This window comes from Pleurodeles waltl, chromosome 5 (assembly GCF_031143425.1).
Source record: "Pleurodeles waltl isolate 20211129_DDA chromosome 5, aPleWal1.hap1.20221129, whole genome shotgun sequence".
NCBI lineage: Eukaryota > Metazoa > Chordata > Amphibia > Caudata > Salamandridae > Pleurodeles > Pleurodeles waltl.
The window spans coordinates 173,722,121-173,742,706 of NC_090444.1; the positions used below are offsets into that span (position 1 = coordinate 173,722,121).

General features: G+C 47.9%; 1 protein-coding gene across 3 annotated transcripts in view; it reads left to right on the forward strand.

The window, feature by feature from the left end:
- Positions 1-14,214: 14,214 nt before the first annotated feature.
- EPRS1 (glutamyl-prolyl-tRNA synthetase 1) overlaps positions 14,215-20,586 on the forward strand; it is a 488,457-nt gene continuing 482,085 nt past the window's right edge. For all 3 annotated transcript variants that reach the window (XM_069233874.1, XM_069233875.1, XM_069233876.1), the window contains exon 1: positions 14,215-14,388. In XM_069233874.1, the coding sequence (XP_069089975.1) occupies positions 14,346-14,388 (43 nt within the window). In that variant the 5' untranslated portion in view covers positions 14,215-14,345. The remainder of the gene's footprint in view (positions 14,389-20,586) is intronic.

The following is a 20,586-nucleotide window of genomic DNA, read 5'->3' on the forward strand; positions in this document are numbered from 1 at the left end:
CTTGGCAAGTGCTCCTACTTGCCATGCCCAAACCTTTCCTTTATTACCTATACGTTACCCCCCTAAGGTAGACCCATGGGCACGGTACAGCATATTTGAAAAGTATGACATGTAATGATGTGTTTTAGATGTACTTCTAAATACGGTTTTCACTAATGCAAGGCCTATCTTTCCCACAGGGTAACCTTGGGATTGCCTTGAAATACCTTTTAAGAGTAATTTCCATTTGGGAACAGCGCATCCCGTATGCCAAGGGCCTGTAAAACAAATGCTACTAGTGGACCTGCATGCCACCAGCATGAGTAGCTCTGCAAACATACCTCAGGTCTGCCATTGCAATGCCTGTGTGTGCAGTTTTAAACTGCAATGTTGACTTGGCAAGTGCACCTACTTGCCATGCCCAAACCTTTCCTTTTATTACCTATATATGTTACCCCCTAAGGCAGACCCATGGGCAAGGTACAGGGTATTTGAAAAGTATGACATGTAATGGTGTGTTTTAGATGTACTGCTAAATTCGTTTTTCACTATTGCAAGGCCTATCTTTCCCATAGGGTAACATTGGGATTGCCTTGAAATACCTTTTAAGTGAAATTTCCCTTTGGGGGCAGATAGAGATTTTGGGTTTGGGGTCTCTGAACTCACCATTTAAAAATACATCTTTTGGTGAAATTGTTTTTTGAATTATAGGTTTGAAAATGGCACTTTTAGAAAGTGGGCATTATCTTGCTTTACCATTCTGTGCTTCTGCTTGTCTGAGGAATGTCTGGGCCAGGATAGCATTTGGGCTCTTTGCACCTAAATTCTAGGACAGTCACACAAAGGGGGCTGAGGTGTGCCCTGCATATCCTGATGGGTCTTTCTTAGCTAGAGTGGTGGGAGGAGCTGACCCTTGCACCTGAAAAGGGCTGTGCCTGTCCTTACACAAAGCAGTCTCCACACCCCTCCCCCCTTGGACTGTTTGGGGCCAGGGCAGGAAAAGCAGGGTCTTGTGCATTACAAAGAGTTCTCTTTGAAGTTTGCCTACTTCAAAGACAGAAATGGGTATAAGTACTGGACCTATGACCACACATAGTTAGAACACTTCTGGACTGAGGGCATACTGCCAGGAAGAAGAGCAGGAAGCTGTAGGAGGGGCTTCCACTCTGCCTGTTACTTTGTTGTGCTGGCCTGCTGCTTGCTGCTTCTGTCCTGGGAGTGAAAGGACTGAACTTTGCTTTCTGCATCCTGATTTCCAAGATTCTCCAAGGGCTTGGACTGAGCTTGCCTCTTGTTAAGAAGCCTTAGAGCCATCAAAGACTTCACCTGTCTGTGTTCTCTTACTAAGAGTCCTGACTTGCCAAGTGGTGCCAAATCCAGTTCTAGGGCCCTTGGAAGTGAGCTCTGGTGCAACTAAGAAGAAACTAAGCACATCTATGCTAGGGCACCGCTCTCTGACTCTGCTCTGCCGCCTGCACCGAAGCTGTGGTCCCCGAACGACCGCAATCTGCACCACAGGCCGAACGTTGCCGCAGTGCCTCTGAAGTCCTGCCACAGCGTGAGTCCTGAGTGCTGTCACCCAACCATGCTACAGCACATGTGGCCTCATGGTTTGATGACGACACTGCAAAGTCGATGCCTCGCATCTTGACCTGCTGGATTCATTGTAAGGAACTGATGCCTCGGAACTGAAGCTTCGCCACTGACGCCTCATCACCTCTTCTGCAACCGTAAGGAACTGACACCTCACCTTCACTGCCTAGCAGTAAGGAACCAATGCTTCATCTCCCTGGTAGCTGTAAGGAACTGACGCCGCACCGGCTCCAGTGCAACGTCTCTGTTTCCTCATTGTTTTCCAAGGTACTGTACCTAGGGTCTGTGCGACTCCGTAACTGGCCTGCACTCCCTCGTGAGTGGCGTCAGACTGTTGGGAATGACTTAGTCAAGGTGCCATGATAGCCCCAGTTGGAGCAATTGTGTTTTTAAGCGCTATACTAACATTTAATCTTTGAAACTTCGTATCTTTACTTGTGTATGTTGGATTATTTGTTGTTTTGGTCTTGTTTTAGTCAGATAAATATTGGCTATTTTTCTAAACTGGTGTGGAGTCCTTTTGTGATGTCTTCACAGTGTTACTGTGTGTGTGTGTACAACTACTTTACAAATTGCCCCTGAGATAAGTCTGACTGCTCGTGCCAAGCTACCAAGGAGTTGAGCATCTTAGATGTGGGGCTCCCTTACCCTGACTAGAGTGACTACTAGAACGGGGTGCAAACCACTGCCAACTAGAGAGCCCATTTTTAACATTGGTTATCAGTGGTGGGATAGGACTTGTATTTTTACTTTACATACAGTAATTGGTGTGAACTATTTCCATATTACAGACCAGTACGTACCAATATACTGTTTCTCCTTTTTCTCTCAATTGGTCATTTTACTAAAGTTACTCCTGCTTCATCTTGATAAACTTGGAACTCTGTGTGGTTGTTGAACCTGTGAAGCCGTGGCAGAATGGAAATGAACTTCTGGCAACTAAACATCTATATTTGACTTCTAGTTGCAGATTCCTTACCTTAGAATTTCCACAGACGTCAGACTGGATCCGCAGATTTTTCTTCGAGCAGTACCCCTGCACGCCGTTAGGTAGCACTGGTCGACTCCACGGGCGTCGTGTTTGCCGTGATGATGTTGCAGTCGTATATAGATGCCACCCGGGTGCGCTGACATCAGTTATTTTCTTTCTGTGCCAGCCTACGTGCAGATATAGAGAAGAGCTACCCCAGTCATTTTTTGACTAACTACAACATTTTGTCAAGGCGAGTTTTGGTTTGTGTTGAGGGATGTCCTGTAAAACTGGTTTCAAGCCCTGCGACTCCTGTCATCGCATGATGTCGGAGACAGATCCACACCTCGTGTGTCTCTGGTGTTTGGAGAGTGACCACGACCCGAAGTCCTGCCTCGAGTGTCGGGCCAATAACCCAAAAGCTTTGAGGGTGTTGGGGGGGGGTCAGGAGACAGGTTGTGGAGTCACCACCATTCATCTTCATCCAAGTCATCTGGACATTCGGGTAAGAAGAATGTGAAGAAGGTGAAACGTTCTTCAACTTCGCCCAGTTGCTCACACGACACGACGTGGGAATAGCATCAGCACTCTAGGCTTCCATCTACGGAACCTCAGTCTGGGTCCGCTCCACGCCTCCCCGAATTTCCGGGAGCCCTGCCCAACTTAAAGAGTTCTATGAGGCCATGTGCCTCATACTTGGGCAGCCCCACCCACCCCTGGCGCCTTCGGGCCCAGGGGAGTCAGTGAGGGACCCCTCGGGTTCCAAGTCGGCGACTTCGGTTCTGACTCCGGAGGGCACCTCAAGATCTTCTTTCAGATCTGTCCTAACGCTGGTCGTGCCAACGAGGCCTTCCCTAGCATTGGGTCAGACATTGATGCTCCAGGCACCGATTGGGCCCACAATCGACGTCGACCCTATACTTTTCCCTGACGACCCGGAGCTGGAACGACGTCGCTTGACGCTGATTCTGTTTTCTATGGGCTCAGCTGTGCCCTGTGTTGATCCTGAACCCTACTGCTATGGATACTGGGATAGTGTAGAGGGGTCGCTGGACCCTTTAGAAGATAAGCTTGACCCTGACATGGACTGGATACAGGATTTGGGTGATGCCAGTGGGTTGGGCACCTCCCCGGACATGTTTTCTCCCTGAACCGTGGCTAACGGAGGAGGGAGCGTCATATTCTATGGTGGTGAGAAGGGCTGCTGAGGTTTTGAACCTCGAGCTTCCTTCTGTGGAAGTCAGGCCTAAACTCCTGACCGAAGTGCTTCAGCCTGGGGCCTCCAACTCAGAACCCCTTCTGCCCTTCAACGAAGCGCTTACGGATGTCCTACTGGGGATCTGGTCCAAACCCAGCACAGGGGCTCCTGTGAACAGAATCTTGCCCGCCGCCATCGGCCTGCGCCGAATGACCCAAATTTCCTTACCCAACACCCTACGCCTGAGAGCCTTGTCGTCCAGGCTTCATCATCCTCTGGCGCATTCCCTACCGCTCCCCCAGAGAGAGAATCAAAAAGACTGGACAAGTTGGGAAAGAAGATGTTTTCTTCTGCCAGTCTAGCGCTGCGATCCATGAACAGTGCATGCCTTTTGGTCCGCTATTCCCATACTCTCTGGGATACTGTCACACAAGTGCTGCCTCAAGTTCCGGAAGAGGCCTGGAACGTTCTCTCCCAAGCCATGACAGATGGGAGAGATGCAGCCAAGTTCATGATACTTTGTGGACTGTATACGACCGACTCACTGGGAAGATCGGTTGCATCGACAGTGGCATTGAAACGCCACGCCTGGTTGAAGACGTCTGGCTTTTCGGGTGATGTCCAGTAATCTTTGATGGGCATGCCCTTTGATGGCACTCGTCTCTTCGGAGACAAGGCAGACTCAGCTCTCGAGCGATTTAAGGATTCCTGGGCTACGCACGGTCCCTTGGTCTCGCAGCCACTCCTACTGCCCCCCTCAGTCTGCCTTTTGCTCCTTTCATGGCTACGGAAGAGGCACCCAACCACATTAATTTCCACTGGGCCACTGACCCGCGCATGCTGGACAGTCCCTGCGGGGATGCGGGATTCAACAAGCCCGTGGATCAGGGAGTCAGCGGGCTGCCCGGTCCAACCCTGCCCCCTCCTCTGCCTCTAAACCTTCCTAGTCCGTTGGGACATCCGGGACCAGTTGCATGCATGATTTGCCATCACCTGCCCCACTGGGAATCCATTACCATGAAAAGGCGGGCTTTACAGATCGTCCGAAGGGGCTACTCCCACCCCTTTGAGACTTCTCCTCCAGCCATGCCACCATCATTCGATCATCTATTGGAGGATCATTTGGCACTTTTCCGCGAGGAGGTCAAGGGTCTCCTGGCCAAGGGAGCCATAGAGAGTGTCCCTGAGTCAGAAGTAGGTCATGGTTGCTATTCCCGCTACTTTCTGGTGCCCAAAAAGGACAAGGGCCTTTGCCGTATCTAAGGCATTTTTCCATATTCCTGTGCTGCCAGCCCACAGACGTTACTTCCGATTTGTGGTAGGTCACGAGCACTTTCAGTTCACCGTGATCCCCTTTGGCCTTACCAGAACCGCTCGGGTGTTCACGAAAGTGATACTAGTGATTGGAGCTCATCTGCGCAGGTTAGGGGTTCCAGTCTTCCCCTACCTGGACGACTGGCTGTTGAAGGCAGACGCGCCCCTGAAATTCATCTTCCAATTCCAGACTACGCCGAACCTCTTGCCTTCGCTAGGGTTCAGTATAAACATGCGAAGTCACACCTGACTCCCTATCAGACGCTCCCTTTCATCGGAGCTGTTCTGGACACAGTGCAGTTTCGGGCTTATCCTCCCAAAAAGCGAGTCCAGAATATTCAGGCTATGATACCAATGTTTCAGCCTCTGTCCTGGATTTCGGTGAGAATGACTCTGAGGCTGCTGGGCCTTATGGCCTTCTGCATCCTGCTGGTCCAACATGCCAGATGGCATATGCGGGCTCTGCAGTGGGACCTGAGGTTCCAGTGGGCGCAGCATCAGAGGAATCTCTCCAACATCATTCACCTCTCAGAGGAAACTGTGAAAGACCTGCAGTAGTGGTTGTCAAATCCAGATTGGGTCAACGGCAGATCCCTCTCCCTTCCCCAACCAGATCTCTCAGTAGTGACAAATGCATCAGTTCTGGGATGGGGCGGCCACATGCGAGAGGCAGAGATCAGAGGCCTATGGTCTCCGGCGGAGTCTGGGGTCCACATCAACCTTTTGGAGCTCTGGGCGATCCGACTTGCATTGAAGGCATTCCTTCCCTCTCTCAAAGAGAAAGTGGTGCAGGTGTTAACCGACAACACCACTGCCATGTGGCATTGCAACAAACAGGGTGGATTGGGGTCGTGGACCCTTTGTCAAGAGGCTCTTCGCCTCTGGACATGGATGGAAGGCCAGGGCATTTCCCTGGTAGTTCAACAGGCTCTCTGAACGTCAGAGCAGACAAAATCAACTGTCGATGCACAGTCGATCATGAATGACGTCTCCATCCGGTGGTGGGGCAAGGTCTCTTTCAGCAGTGGGGAGAACCTTGGTTATATCTGTTTGCCTCCGGCAGAGAACACGCAATGTCAGTTGTTTTGCGCTTTGGAGTTTCCAAGACGGCACTCACTTAGCGATGCTTTTCGCCACAAGTGGAACTCAGGCCTCCTGTACGCCTTCCCACCAATACCACTTCTGCCCAGAGTTCTGAAGAAGATCAGGCAAGACCGGGCCCAAGTAATCTTGATGGCTCCAGACTGGGCATGAAGAGTCTGGTATCTTGAGCTATTGAGAATGGCCATCGATCCTCCGATTAGACTGCCCCTTTGCAGCAGCAGGGGACGGTTATCCACCCAAACCTGTCCAGTCTCCGCCTCCTTGCGTGGAGATTGAGCGGCGACAGTTGACGGCTTTTTGACCTTCCACCCGAAGTCTGTAATGTCATCTTGGCAGCCAGGCATCCCTCCACCAAAACGGTATACGCCTGTCATTGGAAGAAACTTGTGGCATGGTGTATCAACAAATCTGTTGATCCCCTCTCTGCACCTCTCTCAGAGGTCCTCCTCTTTATTCTCTGTCTTGCCCAGCAGGGCTCTGCTCTGGTCACCCTCAAGGGATATTTGTCTGCCATCTCTGCCTTCTTAAGGCTACCAGACCAACCTTCTCTTTTCAAATCTCCCATTGTTGGGAGGTTTCTTAAAGGCCTCACTCATATGTTTCCTCTTGTCCCATTCATCATGCCCCAGTAGGATTTGAACTTGGTCCTCACATACTTCATGTGTTTCCCTTTCGAGTTGCTCCACAACTGTCCTCTACAGCTCTTGACCCTTTAAAACAGCTTTCTTGATTGCCATCCCCTCTGCTCGCAGAGTAAGTGAGCTTCAGGCTCTTTCGTCAAAGCCACCATTCTTAGCAGTGCATCCTGACAAAGTAGTGCTTCGTTCCAGGGCTTCCTTTCTTCCCAAAGTGGTAACACTTTTTTCACTTAGGCCAATCTATCACCTTGCCTACTTTTTACACCCACCCACATCACTCTCATGAGGAGGAGAGACTCCATCATCTGGATCCAAAAAGATTATTGGCGTTCTACCTAGATTGTACCAAAGATTTCCAGGTGGACGATCAACTCTTTGTGGGTTATGTGGGTGCGAAGAAAGGGAAGGCGGTGCATAAGAGGACAACCTTGCGATGGTAGTCCTCTGCATCAAGATGTGCTATGCTTTGGCAAAAAAGCAACCCCCTAAGGGTTTGCACCCTCATTCAACCAGAGCAACTGCTGCTACCACAGCGTTGGCACATGGAGTTCTGGTCTTGGATATCTACCAGACCGCAATGTGAGCATCCCTACATACATTCACCAAGCATTACTACCTGGACAGTAAGGTCCACAGAGAAGGCTATTTTGGCCGTTTGGTCCTGCAGGGCTTTTTGGTGCAATCTTAGTTGGCAGCCCACCACTGGGGATGGCAATTGCTCGGGTATTTATTCTAAGGTTAGGAATCTGCAACTAGAAGTCTCTTTCAGATGTACAAGTTACTTACCTTTGGTAACGATATATCTGGTAGAGACATATTCTAGTTGCAGATTCCTTACCGACCCGCACATCCTCCCCGCACTGCAAAGTGATTTCTAGGGACAGGTACTTCCCTTTAAGGGCCCTAGATTTGGCACACCATTCTCAGTGTTTTTCATGGCTCCGCACTACTGTCGTGGAAAGTTGTGAAAAGAAACTGAAGTCAGCGCACAGGGTGGCACCTATATACAACCGGGATGTCATCTTGGCAACAACGACGCCCGCGGAGGTGACCAACGCCACCTAACAGTGTGCACAGGTACTGCTCGAAGAAAAATCTTCGGATCCAGTCTGACGCTTGGGGAAATTCTAAGGTAAGGAATCTGCAACTAGAATATGTCTCTACCAGATATATCATTACCAAAGGTAAGTAACTTGTACACTATGAAAAACTGAGAGTTTTCTGCAAGGAGATGGGGCTGGCTGTGAAGAGGAGATCCACAAGGTGGGATCTTGAGATAGCCTTGTGTTGTTAAGAGGAAACACCCTGAGTAGCAACACTATCAGATGACTCTAGGGAGGACTCTGAGGAGGAAGACCCCTCGTATGTAAGGCCTTGGAACCTCGTCTAGGATCCAAAACCAGAATTCCAAGAGGGCAGTGGCCCCTAGTAAAAAGCAGAGGAAATGAAAATGATTTTGCAGAGGATTTAGAGGTGAGAGGGGAGCCTACAGAGAGGGTTTCCCCTGCTGGATCTTTTTGATAAACCATTTATATTAGTTTTATATAGAACAGCATGAAAACCCAACAGGTCACTAGTACAATCGGCACAGTTAGGAGAACACACTATGCAAATCCAGTGCATAACAAACTGATATACATATGGAAACCATTGCGACATTTGCAGAGCTGCGCACATCCACCCTACGATAAAGCTATGGCCCTTGCCCTATCCCAGCTCCCCCACACCTTTGTATACTTGGCTGGGCATCCCCGTGCTTCGTAGAACAATTTCTCCTGCTGAGCGCACCAGTCCAACTCTCGACACCACATTGCAATCGCAGGGGTGGTCCCAGCCTTACAGTTCGCTGCAATGTCTCTCTTGGCCGCCAAGCAGGCTGCCCCCACAAATGTCCGGTGCGCTCTGCTGGAACCCACCCCTTCAAGCACCCCAGGAGAATTAGTAATGGAGCAACCTCAACTTCCACCTGTATAACTCCTGAGATCTCTCTGACCACTGCCTGCCAGTAATTGGTTATATGAGGACAAGTCCACACCATATGAAAGAAGTCTGCACGGGGGCTTGCACATCGAGGACATTCCGCCTGGGGTCTGAGGCCCGCTCTATGCAACCTGTCAGGTGTGAGGTATGCCGTATGAAGAAAGTATATTTGCACCACTCGGAAACGGGAGGTCATGGTCAGGGACCCCGGGGCCATCAAAGCCTCCAGTCTCCATCGTCTATCGGACCCACCCACCGCTCTCGGAGCTTATCAAGCGTTTGGGCTGTGTTAGTAACTAATGAGCTGTAGATGCGTGACACCCCCCTTTACCCAGAGCTCCCATCATAATCTTGGCCTCTACAGGGCTGAACTTGGGGAGTTCCGTCCCCGCCCGATTGTGCGCCTGCAATGCGTGCCTGAGTTTCAGATATTTGTGAAACTGTGACTTATTCAGCTCAAATTGCTCCTGAAGCTCCTGAAAGGACCTCATGTGGGAGCTAAACCAAACATCACCCAGCTGGGAGATACCTATGAGGTCACATTTGTGGAACCCCTGGAGCACTGAGACTTCTCCCAACCACAGTCCTTGCCACAGCGGTGTCTGTTGGGTGAGATGGCGCCACCACCCAGTCGTCCGCTGCGCGGCCCCTGAGCACCACACAAGTCTATTCCAGAATGCTACGCGGCAGGGGGTCACCGTACAGCATCCCCAGCAGACTAGAAAAGCCCATTATCAAGAGTTCTAACTGATACACAGGATCGGACCAGCCCCCTCCCAACCGGTCATGGATGACCAATAAATGCATTGCTAAGTAGTAAAGGTAGAAGTTAGACATCCCCAATCCCCCTTCATAGACATCACCCTGACATGTACGGAGTGCTAGTCGGGGGTGCGAGCCATGCCAGAGGAACCGCCACGCAACTGCTTCCATCTCATTGGACCACCTCCTGGGAATACGGTGCGGAAAGTTCTGAAGCATATAAAGGAGCCGAGGATGCACCATCATTTTATATAGTGCAGTTCGAACCAGAATGTTGAGGGGTAGTGACCGCCAATGCTGGAGGTCCTCCCCGACCCTGTTGGATCTACTGTTGGGAGCAGTTTCTCATCCCACATCCTGTCCCCTTAAGAGTTCAAGGACAGACGGGCTGAGAGGGACCTGCCGCTGTCTCAGCCAGATGCAGAGGTGGGAGGAGCTGAGGCTGACACAGCCCTAGTGGGAACTGGCACGGGGAGTCATATTCCTGGCGGTGGGAGGGACACTCTACTGGCTCTAGAAGGGAATGACAGAGAGAGGTGTGCCCCCACAGAGGAAGCCCTGGTTAGGCAGTATGGAAGAACCCTAGAAGAGGGTAGGTTGAGTTTGAAGGGCAGTCAGATACTGTCTCACAAAATAGGGGATGATGTTCAGTACTTTTTCAAGGCACTGGATGGTTGGGTGAAGGGTAGTATGGTTAAGGTAAGGGGACCATATAGTTTTATTGCTGGAGAGAATATGTTCATCACAGTTATCCAGAGCTATGCCAACACCTGGTGGAGTGTGAGTTATCTGACCCCAGGGAACTTGCACTGGAGGCAAACCTCTGGGTGAGTGCCAGAGTGTCTGGGATGGCATTGGGGAGTGTTCCCAAAAAGGATGGCTCGGGATTTCCCCATCAGAGTGAAGGAGAGGGTTTCAGTGATCCAGAAAGGGCACAGTGTAGTAGAGGGGAACAAGGGCCCCAAATCCTTTCCAGGAATAGGAGAAGGGGTGGGAGTGGGCAGAGGCCCATGGTGCCTTATCTTCAGCCCCAGTGCTAGGATTGCTCTCAGAGGGGCAGAGGCAGGGGGTCCTGGTCTGTACCAGGAGACCATCCGCTGATGGGAGTCCCATAGTGTCAGGAGAACTTGGGATCAGGGGGATGTGGGGAGAGGGTAGGGGAGGGGAAGGCTGTCACAAGCATTCTACCAGTTCTGGTGTCTCGCAGCACCACTCCGGAGAGGAGGGAGCTAAGTCCAGATGGAGGAATGATTGGGGGAGACAGTCCCCAGTGGGAGCACCGAGGAGTCAGGGGTTGCCCGCTCTGAGGCCAGAGCACCCCAGGAATGACCTGGGTGACACCACTTTGGGCTTGGGAGGGCTTGATTCTCTGTCAGATGTACAGGGGTCGGGAGACCTGTGCCAGGCAGACTCTCACACAGCACATGAGAAAGGCGTTTCCCTGGGGGAGGTGGTTGTACTCCCATGGAAATTCTGGCTTGCCACGCACATGCTCAGTCTAAGGATACAGACCCTGAGTTCGGGGACCAGTTGCAGGACAGCACTTCAGAACTGGTGGGAGAATTGTGTAGGATGGCTGGCACAAGCGCCCTGACATTTATACCACCCCTGAACTGGTGGGAGGGAGAATGGAGAAAGGGTGCCAGTTACCTGGGGCTACCGACCCCCAATCTGAGAAACCACAGAGGTTAGAGAGCCCTGAAAGAGCGGAAGCCTGGCTCTCATCACTGACCCCTGTGGGTTGCTATCCTTGTGGACAGAGTTGCCCCAGGGTTGGGGACAGGAGTCATACCCTGAGGGTGGAATGGGCCACACCACTACGTTGGCCTTGTTGTACTATCTGTCGACAGGGATACATCTATGAGCAAAGTAAGGTTAGATGCTGCACAGATGGGGTCCGCAGGTGAGGAGAAGGGTGGGTTAGCTTATTGGGGCCAGAGATTATGGATAGAGGAATCCAACTAGGTTAAGAAAGGTGTGAACTGAAATGCGCCTCTGCTGTTGCAGGCCAGGGTCCATGTTCTTATTGCCCCAAGAAGGGAAGTCCATCAAGGCATTAATTGGTCTACCCTGGTTTTAGGCTCGAAGGAGTTTTTGTTGGACCTGGCCCTTTTTACAGGGTTATCCCCAAACTTTTTGCCTTCTTCCGATTGTTTTTTTTTTTAGACCTGTTTCGGTTGGCTTTAGGATTCTTGTCACTTTACCACTGCTAACCAGTGCTAAAGTGTGTATGCTCTTTGTCTAAAACGTATAGGTTATTACAGGGCTACTCATAGGGAGGGTGGCACAATTGGTGAAGCAGGCCTACTAGTAGCATTTGATTTACAGGTACTGGGCACATACTGTGCACTGCACTAGGGGCTTAATAGGAAATCAAATATGCCAATCATGGATAAACCAATCACCAATACCATTTAGACACAGAGCACTTGCATTTTAGCACTGGCCAGCAGTGTTAACGTGCCCAGAGTTCTAAAGCCAACAAAAACAGGTCAGAAAAAGTTAGGGGGCAAAAAGTTTGGGGATGACTCTGCAAAAAGGGCCAGGTCCAACATTCGGTATAATCCAAAATGAGTTGTAAGAGCAAATTCAAAGGAGAGTTATTTGAAGATTGTTATTAAAAGGAAATTCCCTAATGCTTAGCTGAGAATTCAAATGAGGTGACTCACATGTAAATACAGTATTCCTACACAGCACCAAGAGACTCAATTAATATTGGCCCTAATAAGAGACATGCCGTTCAAACACTACTGCAGCTACATATTTGAAGGGAGGGACTCTGCCTGCACTCGACACTCCTTTGGCTAGGTGTGACAGCTGCTTTTCTCCATAAATAACATGTGATGATATTCCGATTTCTTCCACTCTGCCACACACTGCTGCCTCTGGTGGGTCATGGTGGGCCTTAAGGTGTCTAGTAGGTAACAGAACTTTTCTGATTCCTAAAATAATCAGATTACGCCATGTAAGTAAGGGTGCAAAGCTCTAGTGCTGGCTTTTCTGTTAGTTCAAATGAAGCAAGCCAGGACTGCAGTTTCTAGAATACAGTTGGTTTATTGTTAAATGAAAACCTAGAACTGAAGCAGTTTGTCCTTGATTGATTGCTTTCTCTTGTCCCTAACTAGATTGCAGTATCTCTTCTCTATATACCTGATGAGTTGTACCTCAGACTTGTATGTCTTCCAGCAGCAATAAGGCAGCACTCCTCAGTACTGAGGCATCCACATAGGCAGGAATGCTACACAGCTAGGAGCATGGACCTGTCAATCTGCAGTCAAAGACCAGTGCCTATGGCTACGGAGAGCTGACAGAAGCAGCTGGGACCCTCACCCTCTTCTGTGCTTATTGCTGCCAAGGTTTCAGATTACGTATGCGTCACATTTTCATAATTTCAGTGTAGTTATGAGTGACATTTCAACGACTATGAGTGACGCTTTCTCGTGAGCAAAATCAAGCAATGAAGTCCATGGAAACAGATAAATATTAGAAGTTACGCACATATGAGCAACAAGAAAATGTAAACAGAGCTTGAAACTGCTGCAAAGCACCTGAAATGGAAGGGCACTAACCTAGTAAGCTGATTGTACTGTAAGACAATTGTGTATCTATGATATTAAACAATAAACAAATCTTTCAGAGTCAGTAATTTATTAAGGCTTTCTTGTACATATGCAAGCACACTTGCAGTTAAATAAAAAAAAATACTGCCACGGAGTGTCACTTTATTATAAAATAAGCAATCTTGTATTACAGTCCATGCATACATACATACAGTCAAGACCAATTAAAATACCTTCCCAAATGGACAAAACTATCAATCTCAAACAGCACAGGTGACAGACATAACTCATTTTCTCAGGAGCAGCAAACTGCGCCTGGTACAATAATCTTTTTTGGCACCCCATGACCATCTTCTACACTGCCGGCTTCCCTCACAACTACTGTCCAACAGTGCTCCTCATGTCTCCCTAGTCCCTCTCAAAAACATTTCATTTGTTTTATAGCGCTGGTCACCAGTACAGGGCGTCAGAGCACTTTAAATATCAGACACATCACACAGAATGGGTGTAAATCAAGATAGGAAATGGTACATAAAACAATGAGGATTACAAGATGTAGGAGTCACATGTTACAGATACTAGTAGGGAGTATATTTTAAGATCGTTTGCTGTGGAAAAGCACAAACTCAGGATTTAAGAATCACAGGGGTTGACTTTACTAATAAAAATGCATTTGTACCCAAACTACACCTACATTAAATTAAAGTGTCCCTCAAAGTGTCACACGTAAACATTCAAATGCAGAGATGAAGACACTGAACACTTAAAAACGTCACACATAAACACACAGAAAACTTGGTAGCTATGCTTATTGCTGTTGTCGCTAGAGTACAGTACGATGTGGCGGGAGAGAAAAGTGCAAAAATATATGGATTTACAACAAACCAAATTATAAGTGTACTAGTCTGTAATTAATAATAACGTTCACACTGATGTGGCCATTACTTGGACATAAAAAGTAATGCCTCATGTGGAAGCCACGATCCGTAGGAGGAGGTGCAGGGGCTAGCGAGGGGGATATTAATAAGATTAAATATTCTGATTGACTCTCCTATGTGTCGAACCTTAGGTCTCGTGCTTTCGTTTTCCGAGCGGAAGTGACGTTTGGACCGGAGAGGGAGTCTATTCAAAGCGGCACCCGGAAGTGAGACGGCTGCACGCAGCGCTGGAGGAAACCCGTGGCAGAAGCCGGCGTAGGAGCCACGAGAAGAGAGAGCAGCGGCCAAGCGCTTATACCGGAGCAAAGAATGGCGCTCACACTGACCATCAACCCGCAGCAGCCGCCGCTGGGTAAGAGGCCTCCGGGGGCAGCGGGGAGGCAGCAGCGAGGCATCTGTGCCCTGCCTGCAGTCTTGAGCTGGCATTGCATCATGCGCCGGCTCCTGAGCATCCTGTCACTGCCTGATGCTCGCTGACTGCCAGGTGGACACTCAGCTGGTGCTGGTCAGCCCGAGACCCACTGTCATGGTCTTCCCCCCCTCCCCCCCTATATACAGGATGTATTCCAAGTACGTTTGTGCTCTTGTTTCATTACACGCTACCACGTGTCGACAGACGGGCGTCCATCCTGTTCTATAAATACACCGTGCCCGCCCTCTCCTCGTCAGTAATAAATATGTGCATGTGCCTAGCCACACATAGGTTCCTCCCCCAAGTCGATTCGTTAACACTTGTTCTAACTCTCGGGCAGTGTTCAAATAAGCTGATTAACCAATTGCGCATATTTGCATTTTTTTTCAGCTAGAAGGCACTTGGATAGAAGATAGCTCCCTGCTTTGGCAGTCTGCTTCAACGCTTCTTTCATAGTGCAGGGACCACCTCTCACCATTTGAGCATGATGCAACTCGTGGGCAACATTAAACGATCAGGAACTTTTTTTTAAACAAAAACTATAGGAAATACTGTGGTGCAAACTAAAAAAAAAAGAAGCTTGATACTTATCCCCTAGAATATTAAGAGGGCGCATCACAGACTGCAAAAAAAAAAAAAAAGCTTGTATATGGAAACTGACATGAATGTGTTCCAGCCTATGCATTATTGTCGCATACCATTAATTTTCCCGTACACATGGAATGAGTCCCCAGTAGCAACCTCCGGTGATCAAAAGCCCTCACACCCCAGTCACATTCAAATTCCCTATTTTTCATTCATGGAAAGACGCCATCCTGCTCGCATTAGATTTAGCCCGTTGTCCCAAGATTCTCATAGCACGTTTTTGCAATAAGGCCCTGCAGATATCGCATTTGGCATTCCTGCATCTCTCGCAGTCCACACGTCTGTACTATCCCATCCCTTTTCCCTGCTTTGCGGTGCCGCTCTTATTTTTTTTCTGTACAGTTATGCAGTTCTGTGATTTTGCTTAGTGAGCCACCCCATATTCTCATGCCCTGAATATTCCCTTTATTAAATTGTATTGCAAGATTTATATATCGTTTACTATCCCTATGTGAGTCGCTGAAGCGCTTGCCTGCTTGGGTTACAGTCTACACTGTTTAGGGTCTGTGGTTGGAAGTGAGTTGTTTGTTATGATCCGATGTGGGACGTGTGTGTATATCGTGCGTGATGACCACTGTGGTCTGTAAATTGTATTATAGATAGGTAAAGAAGTGAAAGAGAGGCATGCAGCTCTTGATTTTCATTAAGTGGGCAGTTTTGGTCAGTTCTGTAGAGCCCTTTATGGTGCTTTTTGTGATCATGGTAGTCTTAGCTAGCTACTTCACTGAATTACTGATATTTGTTTAAAGTTTGAAGTTAATGGTTCCAAGCAGGTACAGATTGGAAAGAGAAATGATAGATCTGCTGAGGTGAACTTTAATATCTCATTTATAATTGTCATTATGTGATGTCAAGAAGCGGTCATGATATGTAGCTTGTTGGAACCTACTGTGCTGAACTTCAACTCGGCTCCCCATTTTCGTCCCGCACCCATACTCTTTCCTTAGGGGAAAAAGCAAATTTGTTTGTAAAAAGCAGAAAACTGTAGCCTAGGAAATATGGAACTACTCTTTTACTAATTGTAAGAGAACACCACCCTCCAGGCATTAGCCAAGGTCTAAAGGGCCATCATATTTCATAAATCTAAGACGTTTACATACATTTCGAACAGTTGTCAATACCCAGTGATCTACAGGGTCATCCTAACTTTTAAATTTAAGACATATGCATTGTATACATTTTGAATAATTGCCACTACTCAGTGATAATTTACCATTTGCACCTAGTAGTTAAACGTACATACACAAAAATGCTTAAGTGAAGTGCTGCACTCTTTTGAAATCACATGCGACATGACATAAAATCACAGCATGTGACATAACAGGATATGACATCATTTAAGGCAGTGTTTCCCAACCACATTTTCATCCCAGGGGTCCCTTGACCTATTGGCCATGGCTCTCCATTATGTTACGTTTTTTGGCAAGTAGGGAACTGTAAGCCCAGGCTCAGGAATACTTCAATTTTTCTCCCTTGAAAATAATTGGGATGATGCCGCTGAATGTATAAGAATCAGAGATGCAATTCTATAAGATTACGCTTCACATTGAATAACAGCAGATCCACATGACCTTCTGGGGCCAGTGCACTTTCTGTCACCCTCGATCGTGTTGGTGGGTGGGGGGGGGAGTGATCTGTAGTATCTGGACTCTTGTTCTGTGTGTTGCCATACCTTGTACTCCACAGCTGCGCCTTTATGGCGAGCTCACTGTGTGATCTAGGGTTTCTGGGCCCCTTACCTTGTACTCAATGACTGCTTCTTTATGGGGGTGCACAGTGTGAACTGTGGTCTCTGGGGTCCTTACCTTGTGTCCCATGGCTACCTGCTATAGGGAGCCCAATATGTGATCTTTGGCTCCTTAACCTTGTACTGCATGGCTGCCTTCTTTTTGGGGAACTCAATGTGTGATCTATGGTCTCTGGGCTATTTTCTTGTACTTAAAGACCACCTACTTTAGGAAGGGCGCAGTGTGTGTGATGTGTGGTCTCTCTGAAGATGACACAGATGAACTTATTGTCCTCCGCACAGAAGAGTTTCAGCTTCTTCTCGTGCTCCTCTCACAGGCTTCTTCTCTGACTCCTCCAGGCTCTGCAGCTGCCGGTTCGCCCTGAGCTTCCCCCCCGGGCAGAGGTCACGCCCCACCGAAGGCACTGGAGGACTAGGAGAGGCTCCTGCGAGCACCCAAGGATTCAGTAAAGGCAGACATTGTGCCAACATTCTGATCACCGAGTTTTTGTAAAACTCCAGACAGAAGGGGGCATTTGGTGTCAGCTTTCAGACTTTGCAGGGGGTTCTCAGCAGCCATGGTGGCTTAGGAAGTGAGAAATGAAACAGACATGTCATTTTCACTTCACAGCAAACGAGTTTCAGGAAATGCCCAGCTGCCGTGTGACCTAACCCTTGTGAATGCCTAGTAACACCCAAATCAACTAATAAGAAATATGGGAAATGTGACTGAAGTGAACTGGAACAGTGAAAAATATAGCAAGTTTGTGGTCACCTTGGCAAAGAGAAAGCAACTGGACAGACACGTTTTTAAATAGTTCACACATCACGCTGTGACGCAGGATTCAGTCGCAGCAAGAGAAAGCCTCTTTCCTGGCATAGGCAGCTGCACAGCATCAGGATAGATATGTCAATAACAGAGAACCATTTTGAAAATGATAGCAAATGAATTGCGCAGATCACAATATTTGAGGTGGAACTACAGCAGATCCAATACACATTTCAGGATGATTTCAGATGAGGCATTTCAGAGTTCTCTAGCCTCTACTGGATGTCTTCCTTAACTGACTAAGTACATGAATAACACGCATTGGCAGAGCCAGTAGGTCTCACCTATACAAGAGCTTATGGGCTTTGGCAATGTGTTTTGCCAAATTGTACACCTGTGTGTCTCCTGTTCGGAGTGGCTGAAAGATAGAGGCATGGAGTGTCAGAGTGGAGTGTTATAGAGTGGATTTGTTTGTCATAGAGTGGAGTAGGAGGATTAGTTTGTCGTAGTGGGGAGTAAAGTTCAGTGGCATAGTGTCTTAGTGTGTGTTGGAGTGGATTGAGGTGGTGGGTTGGATGGGAGTAGTCTCGGGTGGGCTGGAGTGGGACAATTGGACTGTATCGGAGTGAAGTAAGGGTGAGGTGGATCGGATTGGGGTGGATTGGATTGGTGTTGGGTGGACTGGGTTGTAGTGGGGTGGATTGTGCTGGAGTGGGGTGAATTGGGGTGGGGCAGGTTGTTTGGGGTTGGGGTGGGGCAGGTTGGTTGGGGTGGGGCAGGTTGTTTGGGATTGGGACGGACTGGAGTGGGACAGCTTGAATTGGAGTGGGGCGCATTGTTTTGAATTGGAGTGCAGCTGATTGCAGTGGGGCAAATTTGATTGAGGTAAATTGAGACAACTAAAGTAGGGTGGGCTGGGCTAGAGTGGACTTGATTTGGGGTGGGGTCGATTGGTGTGGAGCGGACTGGATTGGGGTGCACTGTACAATTGTGTTAAAGCATCATTTCAGAGATTACACATAATAAAGAAACACTGTCTCGTTGCAATATTCTGAAAAAGTTAAGTGTCCTCTTTTGAGAAGAGCGCCCGTAAGCAAAAAACATAAGAATACATGAGTGGAAAGTGAAAAGCCAAGCACTTTATTGTACACAACAGAGTCTCGCAAACAAGACACATGCAGTAGCGCATGCACTCGCAGTCTTGACCCTAACAAACGTACAATCCCAGTGCAGATGAACTCTCTACCGCTAGATGTCACCATCTTCCTAAAGTTTTAGAGGACTGTACTGCTGACGAGGTGTTTTGTAGCCAGACAGTAACCGGGTTGTTGATCAGCAGATGTCATTTACTGTTTTACTGCGTTAGGAACATTTAGGTGCGCCGTCGTTCCCAAACTATGTGCTTGGTGCGCTTCTGTTCACAACACCCTGGGCTAGTTTTGACAGCACACTTGGGGTGCTGCGACACACAGATTGGGAACCATTGCTATGGAGAGATGTTCCAGTGGCTAATATCCTAACCTTTAAAAAAAAAAAAAAAAAGGTTCTACTTTGAATCTTTGATACCTATGTTCTAATCACATTTTAGAAAATTAACAAATTAAATGTGGACTTCTATGCAATAACTTTATCGACCTGTGCCAGAAATTGTAGCTATGTGTAATGTAACTGTACAATGTGCTCATACGGGTCCTTTTACATAGCATTCTGATGTCTGTGATCTAATCTCTAACAGGCCCTTCTGTTGAATCCGGTGCAGGAAGAAGACCAGCAGAACGAGAATTATTCTTGTATTTCAGTGTTTTATTTTTCGTATCAACACCGACGTCCTCAGCAGCCCTCCAGAGGGAAATCCAGCCGTCAACTGTCTCCTCTGGAATGCCGCTGAGCACGCCAGAATTCACCGCAGGGAACCTTCCATAAAGGCGCCCTGCTACAAATAACATACAATCATGAACATAACACATCTTCCCCCTTAACAAATACAACAACAGACATTGATCTACAAATATCCCAATTTTAAACAAAATGCATCTGCATTAATACAATACATATTGATTTAAATGTTTAGGTCTAACAACATTCCTTTTGGGCCTATTAACGTTTGTCTCCAGATTTCCACCGGGAACGCTTTCACATCTAATGCTTGAATTTCCACTGTTGTATCCATGTTGCACATTGCTTCCCTGTATGTTTTCACCAGAGCCCTCCTCCTGATTACTCACAGCTCCCATACTGTAGTTTCCACCTTCATGTACCACCGTGTTTCTCTGCATAGTTTCGCCAGAACACACTTCCTGACCATTACCAACAATACCCCCACCAGTAAATTCACCTCCGACAAGAATACTTGGAGATTGAACCTCCTGAACCACCTCTTGCTCATGACGAACCTTCACCACATTCCTCTTATTCCACCACTTACCATTTTCCACCATGACAGAATGCTCTGATACTCTGATGACCTTAGTAACAGGATAAAAACCTCGACTCACCACTTCTTTTACCATGAGGCCTCTTCACTCTGACTTTGTCACCCACACCAAACTGCATATCCCACACTCTTCTTAGATGATCATATCTCAATTTACTTCTATCTTGCAGTTTCTCCACTCTCTTTCACCTGTTTAATATCAGGAATGACCCTTCCCATCATGGTCTCCTCCACCACCCGCTCAGGAGATAATTCATTGCAAGAGCATCTACCTTTTAACAAAACAAAAGGAGCTACCCCTGTAGACGAATGAGGAGTATTGTGATAGCACCAAATTATTTCTGTAACCAAATCCTGCACACTCTTCCCCACACGAATAGCTAATTGAATAGTTTCCTTAAGTATTCTATTTACCCTCTCCACAAGACCGTTACCTTGCGGACTATATAAAGCAGTAGTAAGATGCTTAATACTAAGACCTTTCAAAAATTCCCTCATCTGATGCGAAACAAATTGTACGCCGTTGTCTGTGACCAAATATTTAGGAATTCCTTCCCAACAAAA